Consider the following 15,347-nt stretch of genomic DNA (forward strand, 5'->3'; position numbering starts at 1 on the left):
CAGCCTGTCAGAGTGGCATAGTGCTGTGCCCCCATGGTATTCCCTCTTGATCTGTTGTGGTTGTAGAAGGTGTCTGTTGGATGCCTGTCCTGCCTGGGTGCACTGATTACAACTTGAGGAGGTGCAATAAGCACAATTTGACTTCTAATGGGTATGTCTATTACTATGGTCACTATTTTAAAAAATCATCAACATTTGCAACTGTATATTCTATTTGTGGTGCTGTTATCAGTGTCTCAGATGCCACAGCACGTTAATTGTTTTTACATTGTTGACTTTTTACAGCTGACCAATATATGAGTACACAATGTACAAGGCATAAAACAATATAATGCACAAACACCCATGAAACATTGCGAGAGAGAACAAGAATCAGCTGAAGGAAGCATGAAATAAGTTTCCTCAACTTTTTATAAATTGTTCTATGACCTCACTGTGAGGACTGTACAAGAGTGGGTGCTATTTAGAAGAGAATGAGTGTTATAAGAGATGGGTATAGGAAGTAGAAAAAAAAAAACAGAGAACTGAAGTGGACAGGTAAGCTAGTAGGCATCTTCAAGCTACTGGTTTCCCTACCTCCCTCTGCTATCTCCTGATTTTCTGTCAACAGCAAAGCCCTGTCTGTTATCATGTCTTCTTGCTTCAGGTCCTCAAAATAATGAAAACAAAACCATATCTTTTTGCTGATAAGTCAGAGGTGCCAGACTGGTCACTGCCTACATTACTCTGGCTGCTGCTTCACAAGATGCTGACTGCACAGTAACCCGAGTTACTGTGCAGTGATGTCGACAAATGGCTTTTTTGTGACACTGACCGCACAGTAGCCCAAGAGTATTGCATAGTAGGGTCACATCATGGTTTCTGCCATGCAACGCTACTGTGCAGTAGTCTCAGGCGACTGCACAGTCAGTGTCTTGTGTAAACTCAGCCTGTTTAATATCATTAGCGTTCTTCATTTCAATGACCCTTCCTGTTCATAATCCACTAAAGCAGATCATTCTTTGTTATACATGCACTTATCTTGCAGATAAGTCTCTTCCTGTGATAAGAGAGGATTTCCAAAAATCTGGAAAATTCTATTATGGATTCCCTCAGTTGACACTTTTGTTGCTGCTGCATAAAATTCTACGACATGATGGATAGGCTCCCTGCAAAATAGCTTGTGTTTAAGTCCATAGATTCTAATTGGTTCCTTTCCCTGTGTCCTGGAGCAAGCAGTGTGTACACTACCTCCCCAATGCTGCAGTCATGTTTTATAGATCTGTCACTTGTTGGTTCTCCTGAAAACGTAGATCCCATATTTGATGTTATTTGGCTTCTCCCCAGGCCACAATTAAATTCCCCTTCCCCCCCTACTCCAAGATGTATAGTGTACTGAATGGAAGTATTGCAAGAAAGGTTTCTTGATACATTTTCACTAGGTATTAAAGGTTTTTAAATAATGAACTAAAAAGAATTAGGCAGGGCATACCACTTTTTCTACATTTGAGGAAGGTTGCAAGTTGAATAGCTTTTGACCAGTCAGTTTCCCTAGCTAGGGAGCCCAACAAGAACATATTAATTTTACATATAGTCTTAGAGTTGTACCAGTTCAGTGATCAAAGGACCTTGTCACATGGTAAGTTTACATGGCTTCTGGAGCCCTTAACCCCTGGACTGGCTGCACCTGAATACCTTTAAGTGGTTTAAGGTATCCAGGTTGTAGCCGTATTGGTGTAGAGGCAAAAGGAATCGGAACTTATGGTAGAGGTGATTATCTTCTATTAGACCAACTAGATTTTTGCAAAAAAAATCTTTAATTGCAAGCTTTTGGGCACAAACACTCTTCTGCAGGCATAGGAGAAAAGATTGTAAAAGTTCTTCTGGGTAGAATTGAAAGCTCATATTTCATAGGAGAGCTGAAGGTATGGTAAAATCTCCCATTTGGGACAGTTCATTTTATATGCAGATTAGGCTCAGAGAACAGTTGGAATAGTCCATTTACCTTGAAGTTGTTTGGTGGTAAGCAGGATGTAGTCATATTTCCTTCTGGTTATGTATCTTATTTAACCAGAAGGAAATAGAACTACATCCTGCTTACCACCAAACACCAGAACTCTCCTATGAACTATTAGCTCTCATTTCTACCCGGGAGAACTTTTACAGTTGGTCAAAATCTAATTGGTCTGAAAAAAAGATATCACCTCTACCACAAATTCTGATTCCTTAAGTGATTTAAAGCACTTGTTACTTGGTTTACAGTTATGCCTGTCCAGGACAGGGTTAATCTCTAATCCACCTAATTTTGCTCCTGTTCCATTAAGTGTGGTGATTCTCTACAGCTGTTCTGCCCAACTTGAAATCCTTCAGCATCCCAGGATGCAGTGACCCCCTCCTGAATCAAGGTGAGCAAGGATGCTGGGCACAGCACCTCATCCCCCCAGGGATGTTGGGCAGAGCAAGTGCGACAGCGCCCAGCAGCCACAGTGCTGCCAGCGCCTACCACCACCCGGACCAGCTCACTGCTCCTGTTGGCTGTGGCCCCATAGAGTGGGCTCCAGAGAAAAAAGGGGTCAGGCCCCTCAGAACTCAGATAGCACCTGGTCAGTGGCAGCACAGGCGAGGAGCAGGCTCCGTAGAAAAAAAGATTTAATAGATTTCATAGACATTTGGCTAGAAGGGACCCCAGAGGATCATCAAATCCAGCCCCCTGCCCCAGGGGCAAGAAGTCAGCAGGGATCATAGGATCCCAGCAAGATAAGCATCCAAATGTGTCTTGAAGGTATTCAAAGTGGGACCTGAGCCCTGAGGGGCCTGATTCTTTTTTTTTTTTTTTTTCCTTTGGAGCTCAACCCCTGCACCACCATTGGCCAGGTGCCACCTGAGCTCCAAGAGGCCCACTCCTTTTTTTTTTCTCCTGTCTTCCCCCTGCTGCCCCTGCCTGGGTTACCACCTGGCCAGGGGCCACCTAAGCTTTGAGGGGCCCGATCCTTTGACTCCTCATTCAACTTGCAGTTTACTACAACCCTACAGATCCCTTGCTGCTGCCATTCCCATTTCGGATTTGTGCATTTGATTGTTTTTCCTTAAACAAATGATCCAATAGAATCCAAAAAGAACAAGCAAAAATAAAAGGAATTTTGAAAGTTCTAAATGTTTGAAATAAAACAGATCATCTGGACTTTTGTATTTATCTCAAAGCAAGCACAGAGTAAGCAGGGTGGTCTCATGTTTAGAGAACAGGACCACAATTAAGGAGACCCAGAATAAAAGCCACCTCACCTTAGAAACGTTTTACACAGGCTCCTAGTCCTTCCCCTTCTCATCAAACTTCTAGTGGCAAGTCACAGTTGTGCAGGTGAAGGGCAGTCAGAAATGATTTTTTACCTTAAGGTGCTCCAACAACACTACACCAATTAACATTTGTGTGGCTTACAGCGTAAGGTGTAACATGGCCCAAAGAGAAAAGGCCTTGTCTACATTTTCCATCTGTGAGCTTTTGTGGTTTATTTTACTATTTTATCTTTATGCAGAAAATGATAAATGATCTTCCATTTAAAGTTGAGAAATTATCTGAGGAAGAGGAAATGGAAATCTCAAATTTTTTAAATAGCTATTTCAAAATTGAATTTTCATGTGACATTCTGTTCCATTAAGTGCCAGAACAGGAAATGGAAGTATAATTCATCTTAATTTTGAACTTTTATAACCTAGAGTATATATTTTTACCACTTTTTTAATCTGATGCTCTGTTTATCTTTGCTGTATGAAAACGTCAAAAAAGTGGTATGACCTACATTTTTAATCTACTGGGGTTTTAAACACAGTACCACACATTATTTCATACCTTTAAAAGACTTTTGGGAGGTTTATCTTGTCTAGCTTGGAAATAGTTATTAAATAATTGGACAGGTTTCTACAGTATTTATCTTGTTGCTTTACAGATAGTGTGTTATTCTTAAACAGTTGCATAAAACACTTTCATTAGTTAATATGCCCTTGTTAAAAACAAGCAGCCTTTGTTTGTTATGGTGGCTAAATGTTAGTGAGTACATGTGTTATGTGGCAGTATTGCTCTTTAAGATGAGCTCAGAGCTGTTCAGAGGATGGTGACTTCACTTTGTACTCACTTTTTAATGTTTAAGTGTTGGTTGCTTCATCCTGAAATGAAGTTCTCTTTCCCACACAGCTCTGAATCAGGCAGAGCAGGCTGGAAACTGGTTTTCCAGTGTCCTATGACATTGCCCTAACCCAAATCTATAGAATGTGACACTTTCTCCACATTTTTGGCCTGTTTCCTTCCCATCAACTCTGACAGAAGCTTTGCTGAAAATAGATGTATGATTGCAGAAGTGTTTTGGATTCTGTGAAATGAAATTTTGCAGAAAATCTTCAAATCAACAATGAATAAAGTATATGATGTGTCCTACTCTGCTCCTAGCATCTTGTTCACTTTTGAATTACATCCATGTCACAGTATGGCTAAGAGAAATATTTATTGCATAGAAATAGATGTAATCAGTTTTGCAAATAATTGATAAATAATAAAATTCAATTGTGCTTCAGTAGGTAATGTCGCTGTTCCAGATAGAAAAATGTCCTCAGATTGTATTTGATTATGTTAATGCACATGGATACCAATGCACATAACTATTTTACTATTTTACAATAAAGTATAATCTAGACATTACAATTCTGTGATTAAGTAGCAGATGGAAGAAATATTAGAAAGGAGCTCTTCACTATATTGCCACTTCCTTTATATGCAGAAAATTAATCAAACCGTATAGAAAGATTTCAAACTATGGGGAAAAAATTAAAAGTGTACCTTCTTAATATAGAAAATGCCATCCACCATCACCTTTGGTGTTTTTCCTAAGTTCTTTACCCTATCGTAATAGTTTTATTTTACATGTTTACATGTATTTACATTATATTACATTAATGTATAAATAAATTCATTTATTTTATTTACTCAGACTGGTATCTTTCACATGTATATTATATACATGTGTCTAACTTTAATCAATACTTTATTTTAGTACATCCTTCTTCAGTATTAAAACTCTTTTTACAGAAGTTTTGATGTAAATAGCATGTACAATGTGGGTTTATAATCACCTGGATATAGGAGGCCATGATAACAACTTTATGGTTATAAGGTGGCAGTTTTCTTTATAGTTACATTTATAAATCTTTTTTTTTTCCAAACAAGGAATACTGTGTGTGCCTGAAATTTGCTTCTAGGAATATCTTAACAGAACAGTGGTGCTTTCAAACATACACGTACAGAACTGTAAAAAAATAAATAAATAAATGAAAATGAGCGTGAGAGAATGGACAGAGGTAGCATAGTAGGAAAATAAATGAAGTGTGCATAGCTCCCACTTACTGAAGGGCATAGACTATGCTTGCTGAGTGAACATGGAGAGACACTTGTGTTGCTGTTCGTGCTTCTCTGGCTCTCTCTGCTGCCACTCCAATAGGAGTTTGAGACCCACAGTATTAAATTATTTGGGAATACAATTTTATCATTTAAAACTTTGATTGTATAGATTGAAAATTGACCGTAAAACATATTAAACAACCAGCATATCCAACAAATAAAGTAAACGTCCAAATCCCTCAATTAAGCAGAGTATGCAAACAGCGGGTCCCACTGTGTTTTCAAGCTTTAACTCTCCTGATTTTCTGTCTTAGGCACATTACAAATCTTGCTAAAGCAGAAGTGTGATGTGCAAATTGTATTAATTTTAGTGGCTGCAATCATATTTTATTGTGGAAGTTAGTTCTCAAAATATAGAAAATATATTGTTTCCTCAGCACATGTAACCTTTCCCCTCTTGTTGGTGTTTTAACATATTAAATTTTGAATGCCAGCTTAAGAAAAAATAGTTATATATGTCTTTGTGTATGTGTGTAAGAGAATAAAAAGAAATGTCAATAGAACATTTTAAAATCACATGGAATGTCTTGCATCTTATTCTCTTAGCATTTGAAAGGTCACTATTCCACACTGAGTCTTTAGGAGGTTTGTGGCAGGCTGGGAATTATTTATTTTCTCTTTCTGCTCTATCCCTTTTGTCATCTTGCATTCTAAATCTCAGGTATGCATCTTTCTATGCATGTGGGAAATAATAATGTTACAGAAACATTAAATAAAAACCTGAGAAATGAGAAAGTTGATTAAAACCTGATGGATATAGGTTTTTCATTGTTCAGAATTTTTTTTACCCAAATATTAAGATAGACTTTTGGTGCTGGAGAGTTCACAGAACTTTTTTTATAGCAGAAATACAGGGTGCATTTGACAAAAAGTCAGAACTTAATGTATTATCTCAACATGTGCTAGATATTGCAGTTTTGCCAGAAACTTACTACTATTAATTTAATATATTAAGAGATGAAAACCATGATGATAAAGGATCAAAATAATGAACAAAACAAAACAATCCTTGCTTTGTATTTATTGCAGTCAACTTCCTGATGATGTACTTTGGAATCATGGGACCAACATATATTGCTAGCCAGGTTTTTTTATTTTTATATTTTTGTCTGTTGATGCTGTTCACAGCTACAGTTGGCTCCTTAGAAACCATGTACTGGACAAATGTAAATAATGTAAATATAGGCTTTTTTATTTAGATGGGCTGGTAACTTGGATGCCACCTCTAGCCATTCCTATTCTGTTTACCTCTAGTCGCATCTTCAGCATTTTACATAGCATATAGTTCTTCACCACTTTCCCCTTTTGGGAGATGTCTTTTTCTTCCTTTAAACTAGCTCTGGCCATGTGTGCTGTATGCAATCCACGGAGGTCTCTGCCGTGAGCTGTACGTGATGTGCGGCTAATTTGGGCACATGCTGAATATGGCATCCACACCAGATCAGCCCTGCATGCTGGATCTAGGGATGGTTCAGATCAGCACACCCATACTGCTACATGCTACACATGGAGCTGGTGCTGGTGCTGGCACTGGCTCCTGCTACACATGGTGCCCAGGGCTGGAGGACATACCATGCATGCTGCAAGCAGTATGCATGGCCAGTCTAGAGCATAGGCTGAATGTGATGTCTGCAAGTGGACCAGCCCGGTGGGCTGAATCCAGCATGTAGGGCTGGTCTGTGGGCCCAATCTAGCGCACACACCAGCCCATTGCCCAGGTTGGATAAGTTTGATTCCCCTACTTTAAACCTCTCTGGTGTTTTTCATTCACTTGCTGGCTGAAGAACCTCCTACAGGTTCTTCAACGGTCCTACAGTCCTGTGTAAATTGCAGCAGCAGTCTCTCCAGTCTGCCTTACGGCCTGCAGCACTACCCAGACTTTCCATAGCATGGTTTTCTGCAGTTCAACTTGTAACATTCCCATCCTGCCCTAAGCTCTGACCTCAAAGTGATCTTCTGAGGACAGTGTTACAGCTTCTAGGCGAGTCATTTTTCTTACAGATATAAGCTTTCAGAGCTCTTTTACTTTGACTCTTTTACCCAGCATAAAGAAGTTGAGTGAGAGTGAGGATTTCAAGTACTCTAGCATTAACTCTGGACTACAGCTGTCATGCACAAACTTAATTCAGTGCAAGGGGTGCAGCAGATGCCATTGTTATATATATTTCCAAGCATTTCCTGGACAAAGTTAGGACTGTTAAACTGGAAACCCAGAGCAAAGTGGAAACAGTACTGCAGGTGATTAAGTTCCTAGCTCCCAGTGTTCTTCAAAGACACAAGAGTTGTGTATGTCTTAGGGTGCATCCAACAGTGGCACAACAGGGACTCTGGTGATTCTGGTGACTAGCTTTGGCCAATCTTATTTTTCCCATCTGCTTTCAAAACTAGTAAAACTGCCAAACCATAGCCCTATACATGTATGCCTAAATTTGTCTGTGACGGGGATTCTCATTGTTTGTTTCTAAATACCTATGTGTTGGTCTAAATACCTACAGTGGTGTATAGCGGGGATGGTAGGTCTTCAGGACCTCCATTCTTCCATACTCTTGCCTTAGGCATATGCATCAAAAGACTTGGTATGATGGACTCCACGCAAGCAGATTCATCAGGCACCTGAATAGAACTCTTATGGGTACACCATGATCCAGAGGATCGACAATTGCCTAAATGTTGACTGTAAGTTAGTAGCAGATGATGCAATTGTTTAAAAATATTGTGTTTTTGTTATAGGAAATATTCAAGAAGTCATATTACAAGAACACTTGGAGAAAGAAGATGAAATTCTGGTATCCCTGGCTGGTTTGAAGCAGGTACAGATACAAACTGAATTAAGTTGCTCACATTTTTTTTTTTAATGGTCATGAAACCATTTTTCAATTCTGCATTTCTTCTATCATAAAGCTATCCCTTGATTTGCAAATGGTAATGTGTGAAGTTTTGTTAAGCATTGTTTTCTGAAGAGTGATATTGAGTTTCCAGGAAGTCTGTGAGGACTTGGAAGTGAAACTGGTGTAGCCTGATGTAGCCTGACCCACAGTTCTGGGCTTCATCTACCCACTATACTATCATTCTTCTCAGTGCCTAGCATATGTTGCATTCAATATTCATTTTTTTCGCATTACAAAAATAAAATATTACAGTCTTTTTCTTTTTTTTAAAAAAAGTACTGTATGCTTGTCTTAAGACAGGGGGTGCACGTGTCTCTTAACACTATTTCTCTGAATACATAATACTCTGTGTTGGCTTTGAAATGCATTTCATTAGAAATACCATGATGTATGTTAATTATGTAAGTACAGCATCAAGGAGAATATAATCAGTTTATTCTTTTTAAGTCTCTTGGGTACTTTCTGCTTTTTTGCAGTTTCCAGTAGAAGCACATTTCACTGGTGCCTTTTTTTAAGTTATTGCTAGTGGTAACTTTAATGCAATTTTCTTCAGAAAACGTATAAAACCATTTACAGTAAAAGCTCTTTTATCTGGCATCCATGGGAAATGGTAGGTGCTGGTTAATCAAATGTCCCGGTTATCTGAGAGTTACACTTCTCCAGCCCGGCAGGTTGGAGGCGTCTTTGCCTGCTCGGGCCACTTCCGTGTCCAGTGCACCAGGGCTTTCACTCTCTCGTGTCAGTGTGCCGGGGGCCAGGGAGGGGGACTTTTGCTTTTGCCACATCGATCGGCATGCCAGTTAATAGAGCATTCCATATGGTAAAGTGCCAGGTAACACAGCTTTTACTGTACAAAGAAAATAGTTCATGGATGTTGGTTAGCAGCTTTTGGTATGTTTGACTAAATTTCAGATATTTTAGAATTCTGTTTTTCCCTTCCTCTTCAACAAATAGATCAAGGATATTCTGAAGGGTTCTCTACGTTTCAATCAGAGTCAGCTGGAGGCTGAAGAAAATGAGCAGATCACAATAGCAGATGATCATTACTGTTCTTTGAGTCAAAACAAGGAGACAGGGGATTCCCTAAAAGGACCTGTTTTGATGAAGCCATGCTCGCTCTCAGCATGTCAGGTAAGGGGACAACCAAAGCACTTCATGAAAACCTCTTAGTCTCCCCTAACTTTCACTGAAATGGAGCCAGGGTCCATCAGAAACTTACCTGGTTTCCTGACAGCTCACATGGAGGGAAGCTTGAGAGCCTTGGCTTCCTAGAATCTCATCATATGAACTGTCCCAAGGTCAGGTATCACAGGGCTTCTAAACCTCCTCTCCCACCAGGGACCTGACACCTTGAGACCCAGAGTTTTCCAGCTCCAGGACAGTTTAATTTTAGATTTTTTTACAAGGTGAAAATATAGCATATAAATTGGGGGGGACCCTCATTTGCATTAGTCTTCCCCTGGTTTAAATGTGCAGAAGATGCTTTTTCGGCCCTTCTCTTGTTTGTCCTTTTTCTTGTTTGTCTGTTTCCCTCTTCCTCTGCTATTGGAGATTCTGTTCTGATAGATCACATCTCACTCTGATAAAGGTGCAATTCTCTGTGCTGCCTTTATGACAATAGAAGATTTTTAGTTATTAAATGATGGCATGTGGGTGGTTGTCCATGCACAAACCTGCTCCCACAGAAGTCGGTTGCAAAACTCCTGTTGACTTCCTTGGTGCAGAAATGGGTCCGTCATGTACAGCTAAATCAAGTGCAATTGTTGTAAGCTTGTTGCCAAATAAACTATTTTCTAGACTGTTTTTCAATAAGTTTTTTTACATAAAAAGTTTGGAAATATATTGTAGAGAAAGGTGATATTGATGCTGGGAATTTATAAACAAAGGCAATTATTTCCATAGTGATTGACACTTTTTATGCCACTGTCCCCTAAAATGCCATTTTCTAGCAACTGGATTGTCTGTATTGCCCAGTGTATCTATTTTTTTTTCTCATTTCATGGTGAGATTAGCAGCAGTTGTGATAGATCCATTCAATTCATTCTCCATTAGAAAGGAGCCTATGATCTTATGAGCAATCATTTTATATATGTAGATAATTTCCAGTAGTAGCACATCAGCAGACTTCTGGACTTAAATCTGCCACAGTTCAACATCGATGTTGTTGATGTCAACAACCCAGGGATATCAAGACCAGCATTGCCACTCCCATAGCCCAGAAGAGTCTCCACTCAGTTTTCTATAACAACTTCTTGAATCAACTTGGGGCTGCCAAAGGAGTAAATGAGAACAAATAGAAAAACAGAGTTTGTCTTAAACTAGAAAAGTAAGATGCTGTGACTTATGACCCAGAAATCTCTTGCTAGTAACATGCCCTTTTAAAAATCATAATAAAAATGAAAGTACCTGTTATTTTATTTAGATACAAAGGTACAAATGTTAGTCAGCACTGCCATAACCATTGTTATTACAACTAATCTCTTCAATCATATCAGAGGCCTTAGTCAGTTTCAGTGCTATCAATCCTGTTATTTTACCATATCTCCTCACTTTTTACATAAAAACATTTTAGCTTTAATATTAAAATGTCAAAGATGTTTTTACTTCTTGTTGATCATTAATTTTGATTTACTATGCACACTATAACATGCAGTATAAGGCCCCTGGCACACATCTGCTTAAAAGTATGGTAGGATCTTTTTTCCAATTCCAGCAATTACACCTCCTGCCACGTGTATAACATTCAATTTTGGGACTGGGGATCAGATACCATTACTACTTGCCAATGCAGAGGGAGCCCTGGATCAGGATGCCCCTGGACAAGCATGTTGGAAGATGAGTGTCTGCAGGTCCTGGCCAGCTCAGGTGCAGTCAGGGGCTGGAGCTGACAATCAGCTTATTGTTCATGCTCACACTGGGGGTGCACTTTGAGACACTGGTGCAGTCTCTAGCCGAAGCTGACAGTCACCTGATTTTTCAGCCGTGGACCTGCTACGTATTCTGTTTAAGGCCACGTATAAAACCAGCTACAGCACTACATTATGGCCATGTCTACGTGAGATGCTGACTACACAGTTGTTACTTCGCAGTCATTTAGTACTTGCCTACTCAAGTACTAAATGAGTGTACAATAACCGGAGTTACTGCACAGTGATGTGCCTGAATGGCTTTTTGGTGACACTGACTGTGTTGCATCGCGCTTCATGCCATGTCGTGCTACTGCACAGTAGTAACAAGCTACTGTGCTGCAGTAACGAGCTACTGTGTAGTCAGTGTCTCGTATAGACATGGCCACTACGTAGAATGTTTTTATGGCTGGTTTGTCTTAATTACAGTGGAAGTGGTTTTCTTCCCCCAAATAGGACTACAGCCCAGCCTTTTAGTTTTAATGAGTGAACTGTGGTGTGATGATGCGTCCAGGTCAAGCCTAGGAACAATTTCTGAATGCAGCAGAAGGTTGAAAAAGCTCTAACCATTAATTAATTAGAACACTGGACTCCTTTAGTTTCTATCTTATTTAATGCATTTCCTGCAAGATAATTTTTCCTGTTTTGTGGGGTTTTTCATACTGCAATAATAAGTATAATTCTGTTCAATAAAAGCTTTTTATGGTTGCTGACTCTACTCTCAGAGCAAACATATTTGCATTCCTAGAGCAAATGCAAGCGTTTTGGACCCAAATCTCTTTTTGTTGCCACAGGCTTCAGGCCAGTGGAGTTACTGCTCTCTTGGATTTACTACTGATTTACTCTGGTATAAATGAGTAGTCTGCTCCTTTTATCTTGGTCCTTGAATTATATTATAAATACAAATAATTTTTCACTGCATCATTAATAAGAAAAGGAACCTTATTTTTTCTTTCTGTGCCTCAGTTTCCCCACTGGTAAAAACAGGAATAATAATACCAATACCCTTAATAAAGTGGCTTCAGTCCTAAGGATTAAGTGTACCACATAAATGCTAGTTATTTTTATTTTTATTTACAAACACACTCTCTCCCTCTCTCTCTCTACACTACATATATTTTGGGATGGTAGCACATTGATGTGCTGCAGTAATATTTTATTTAAAAAATATGTATTTAACAAAGAATGTTTTTAATTCTTTTTTTATTTCTTGATGCATTTGAATAAAAAAGGTTCAAATGAGCTGGATAATATTCACTAGAATATTTGCCATTAGTAGCAATGCACAGTTGATAAACAGAAGCCAAGCCTTGCTAAATAATGAATGATAATTAACACATTAGCTTGCTTTTATGACTATCTCAAGAAGGGAGCAAAATGAGCTTCTGTTCTTCCTCCAGCCTTACTTAAATTGTGTTCTGATCATTAGCTTTAGTTTTTTTCACAGCATGTAGGCACTGATACTCGTAGCTGATATTCATCAGAAGAAAGTTTGGAGGAACCATACGGCACTGGGCATTAGGCTGTTAAGTTTCAAAATTACTAAAAGTATATTTCTGCCATTTTTTATTTATTCAGTAATGGAGGCAGATGGGAGAAAACATGGTTCATGTTAAGACAAGTTTCTTGAAACAGAAACAGGCAAAGTAAAGGGGTTATGTGGGGGCCATATTTTACCTCTGGAAACTAGTATGTTCTAAAGACAGACATTTAGGTCCCTTCTACAGGTTACATGCATCACAAAATTACCAAGTTAATTGCACAATTAATTTAGACTGGCTACACATGTCAATTAACAATCGTGCCATAAGAAGGTCCAACCAGTTATAAAGGTATTGGTGGAAAACGTGTACTTACTTTATAGCCAGTTTCTATCCAGCTTTAATTTGCACTTGTAGCAAGGTCTGCCCCTGCAGCTAGGAGCCCCATCAACTGACCAGGCTCCCAGCCACAGAGGTGTACCACGCGCTGCCAGGACCAGGAGTCCCACAGCTAAGGGGAGTCTTGCCCTGGCAGTGCCCAGCAGCTGCAGACTTGGGGTTCCAACAGTGCCCCATGGCTGCCCGCAGCTAAAAATACTGTCGCAGCAGTACCCTGTGGCTGTTGGGACCCAGTGACAACAGCTATGAGACTCAGCAGACATGGGGCTCTGTTGCGATCGTCCCCCACCCTGCAGCTGGGAGATTGTAGTAGCTGTGGTTTGGGAGATCACAGCAGCTACAACATCCCAGCCCAAGAGGTGCATGGGTTGCCCCCCTGGCTAGAAGCCCCATCAACTGAGAGGCTCCCAGGCACAGGAGCTTGTTTTATTGCCAGTGCAGGGGGCGCCAGGACTGGGTTCCCCCTGCACTGGAAGTAAGGCATGATGGGAGCTAATCCTCAATTCCACAGTCATGCCTCCTGCCATGCATATTCGAGTATGGCAGGAGGCACAATTCTTCACATTGCGCATTAGATCCCATCATGCCTTGTTGGTAGTGCATTACACATTAGATCCCATCACACAGATGTAGAGGATCCCTTATACCATCAGAACCTTTATATCATATTATTGTCACAACCCAAGGGTGTGATTTTGTGTGCGCGCACTTCGGCACTGCTAAATTATTTCCCACCACGAGGAGCTTTCTTTGCAGGGTGCATATCTCAGTTGCAAAGAGAAAACCCCGGTGCAAAGAAGTTCCCGCCACCCGCATGCAAATTTGTGTCCCGCTATTGGCCAGTTCTAAATTATTCCCACGTGGCGGCTAGCGATTGGCTTGCTAGCCATATAAGAGGCTTGAGCGGTTTCCGCCCAAGTTGGAGGACTCCACAACCATCTGGAGGAGGAGGACTTCACGTCTCGTGAAGAACTCTAAGCGCTGCAGAGCCTAACGGACCCAGCGTGTACCTTAAGAAGGCTATAGGGGTCTATCAACCTCTGGCCTCTCCCCGTCGCCGAGCGCGATCCCTCGACGAACCCCTTCCCTCCTCGCAAGTTCCACGGAGCCTAGCAAACTTCGTGTGAGTGTATTCAGAGCTCTTCTCCAAGTTTTCTTCGGTTGACACGACGGGCTCGCGGTTTTAGAGCCTTCAGCCGGATTGGGCTAGAGTTCGCGAGATTAGAACTCTTGTCTGCTCTTCTTTCCTATCTGTAACTGCAACTCAAGCAAGTTTTCCTGCCTGCACCGCAACCATCTACGGTGTAAGTAAAATAATCTTTAATCAACCGTTAAGCGTCCGTGCCTAATTCTAGTCCGCCGGCCTGCATTCCCCGACCCGCGTGCCAGGGCTGCTGGCCACAGCCCGCCGTGCACCCCCAAGGGCCTCGGACCGCTCCCGGCCTGCACAATTATATTAAGCATTGCGCTGGTAAACCTGGATTTAAGGGCCCCAAGATGTGGATAGAGCAAAAGTTAGTGACTGCAAAAAGATAATAAAGAACATAAATTAGGATACTTTTTTACTTTATGCTTCACTAAAGTGTTCATATATTTCCAACATGCTATATCATTTTTATTTTAATGTAACATTAGAAACTGCACCGTTCAGTATTTTTACTTCCGGGAACTTTTTTAGTCACTATGGCTACTTGCAGATATAGGGGGAAAACCCCCCCGGTGCTTTACTTTAAACTCAGCATGCCCCCACACCAAGCTCAGCACGTGCCCAGAAAAGGCATCAAGTTAGTTGGACCTGGCTTTCCCAGCATCTATATAGATCAGGCGCTTTAATGGGGCGCTTTTGGCATTTTTTATCTAATAGCTGATTGAATCAGCAATTAGATAGAACTAGATAGCTGATTGAATCAGCTATTAGATAGAAGCACCAAAAAGCCCTGTGGAGGCACGTGATTTAGACACTGCAGACCTGAGTCGAAGTAATGTGTAATGTAAAGCATGATTTTTTTTTCCCCCACATCTGCCAGCTCCCTATGTGTTCACTTCCTTAAGGAATTTAGTCTGTTCACCTTATTGATATCTTTGAGATTGCTAACTGATGACATGCTGAAAGTGTCGTTAGGCTGCTGGTCCCCAGTAGTGGCAGCCATCTTGGATGTGAATTTTGGGAAGACTAAAAACAGTGGCCAGAATGATACTATCAACCTCGTTTTATATACCATTCCAAAGTAAAATTTTATCTGTTTGT

The 15,347-nt window shown here is 40.4% G+C and overlaps 1 protein-coding gene across 1 annotated transcript in view; it reads left to right on the plus strand.

The window, feature by feature from the left end:
* The window catches only part of TBC1D5 (TBC1 domain family member 5), a 371,763-nt gene that overhangs the window by 342,604 nt on the left and 13,812 nt on the right, over window positions 1-15,347 (plus strand). Inside the window, exons 19-20 of the mRNA XM_019497895.2 lie at window positions 8,156-8,235; window positions 9,268-9,444. Coding sequence (XP_019353440.2) covers window positions 8,156-8,235; window positions 9,268-9,444 — 257 coding nt within the window. The remainder of the gene's footprint in view (window positions 1-8,155; window positions 8,236-9,267; window positions 9,445-15,347) is intronic.

The sequence above is a fragment of the Alligator mississippiensis genome, chromosome 5 (assembly GCF_030867095.1).
Source record: "Alligator mississippiensis isolate rAllMis1 chromosome 5, rAllMis1, whole genome shotgun sequence".
Classification (NCBI taxonomy): Eukaryota; Metazoa; Chordata; order Crocodylia; family Alligatoridae; genus Alligator; species Alligator mississippiensis.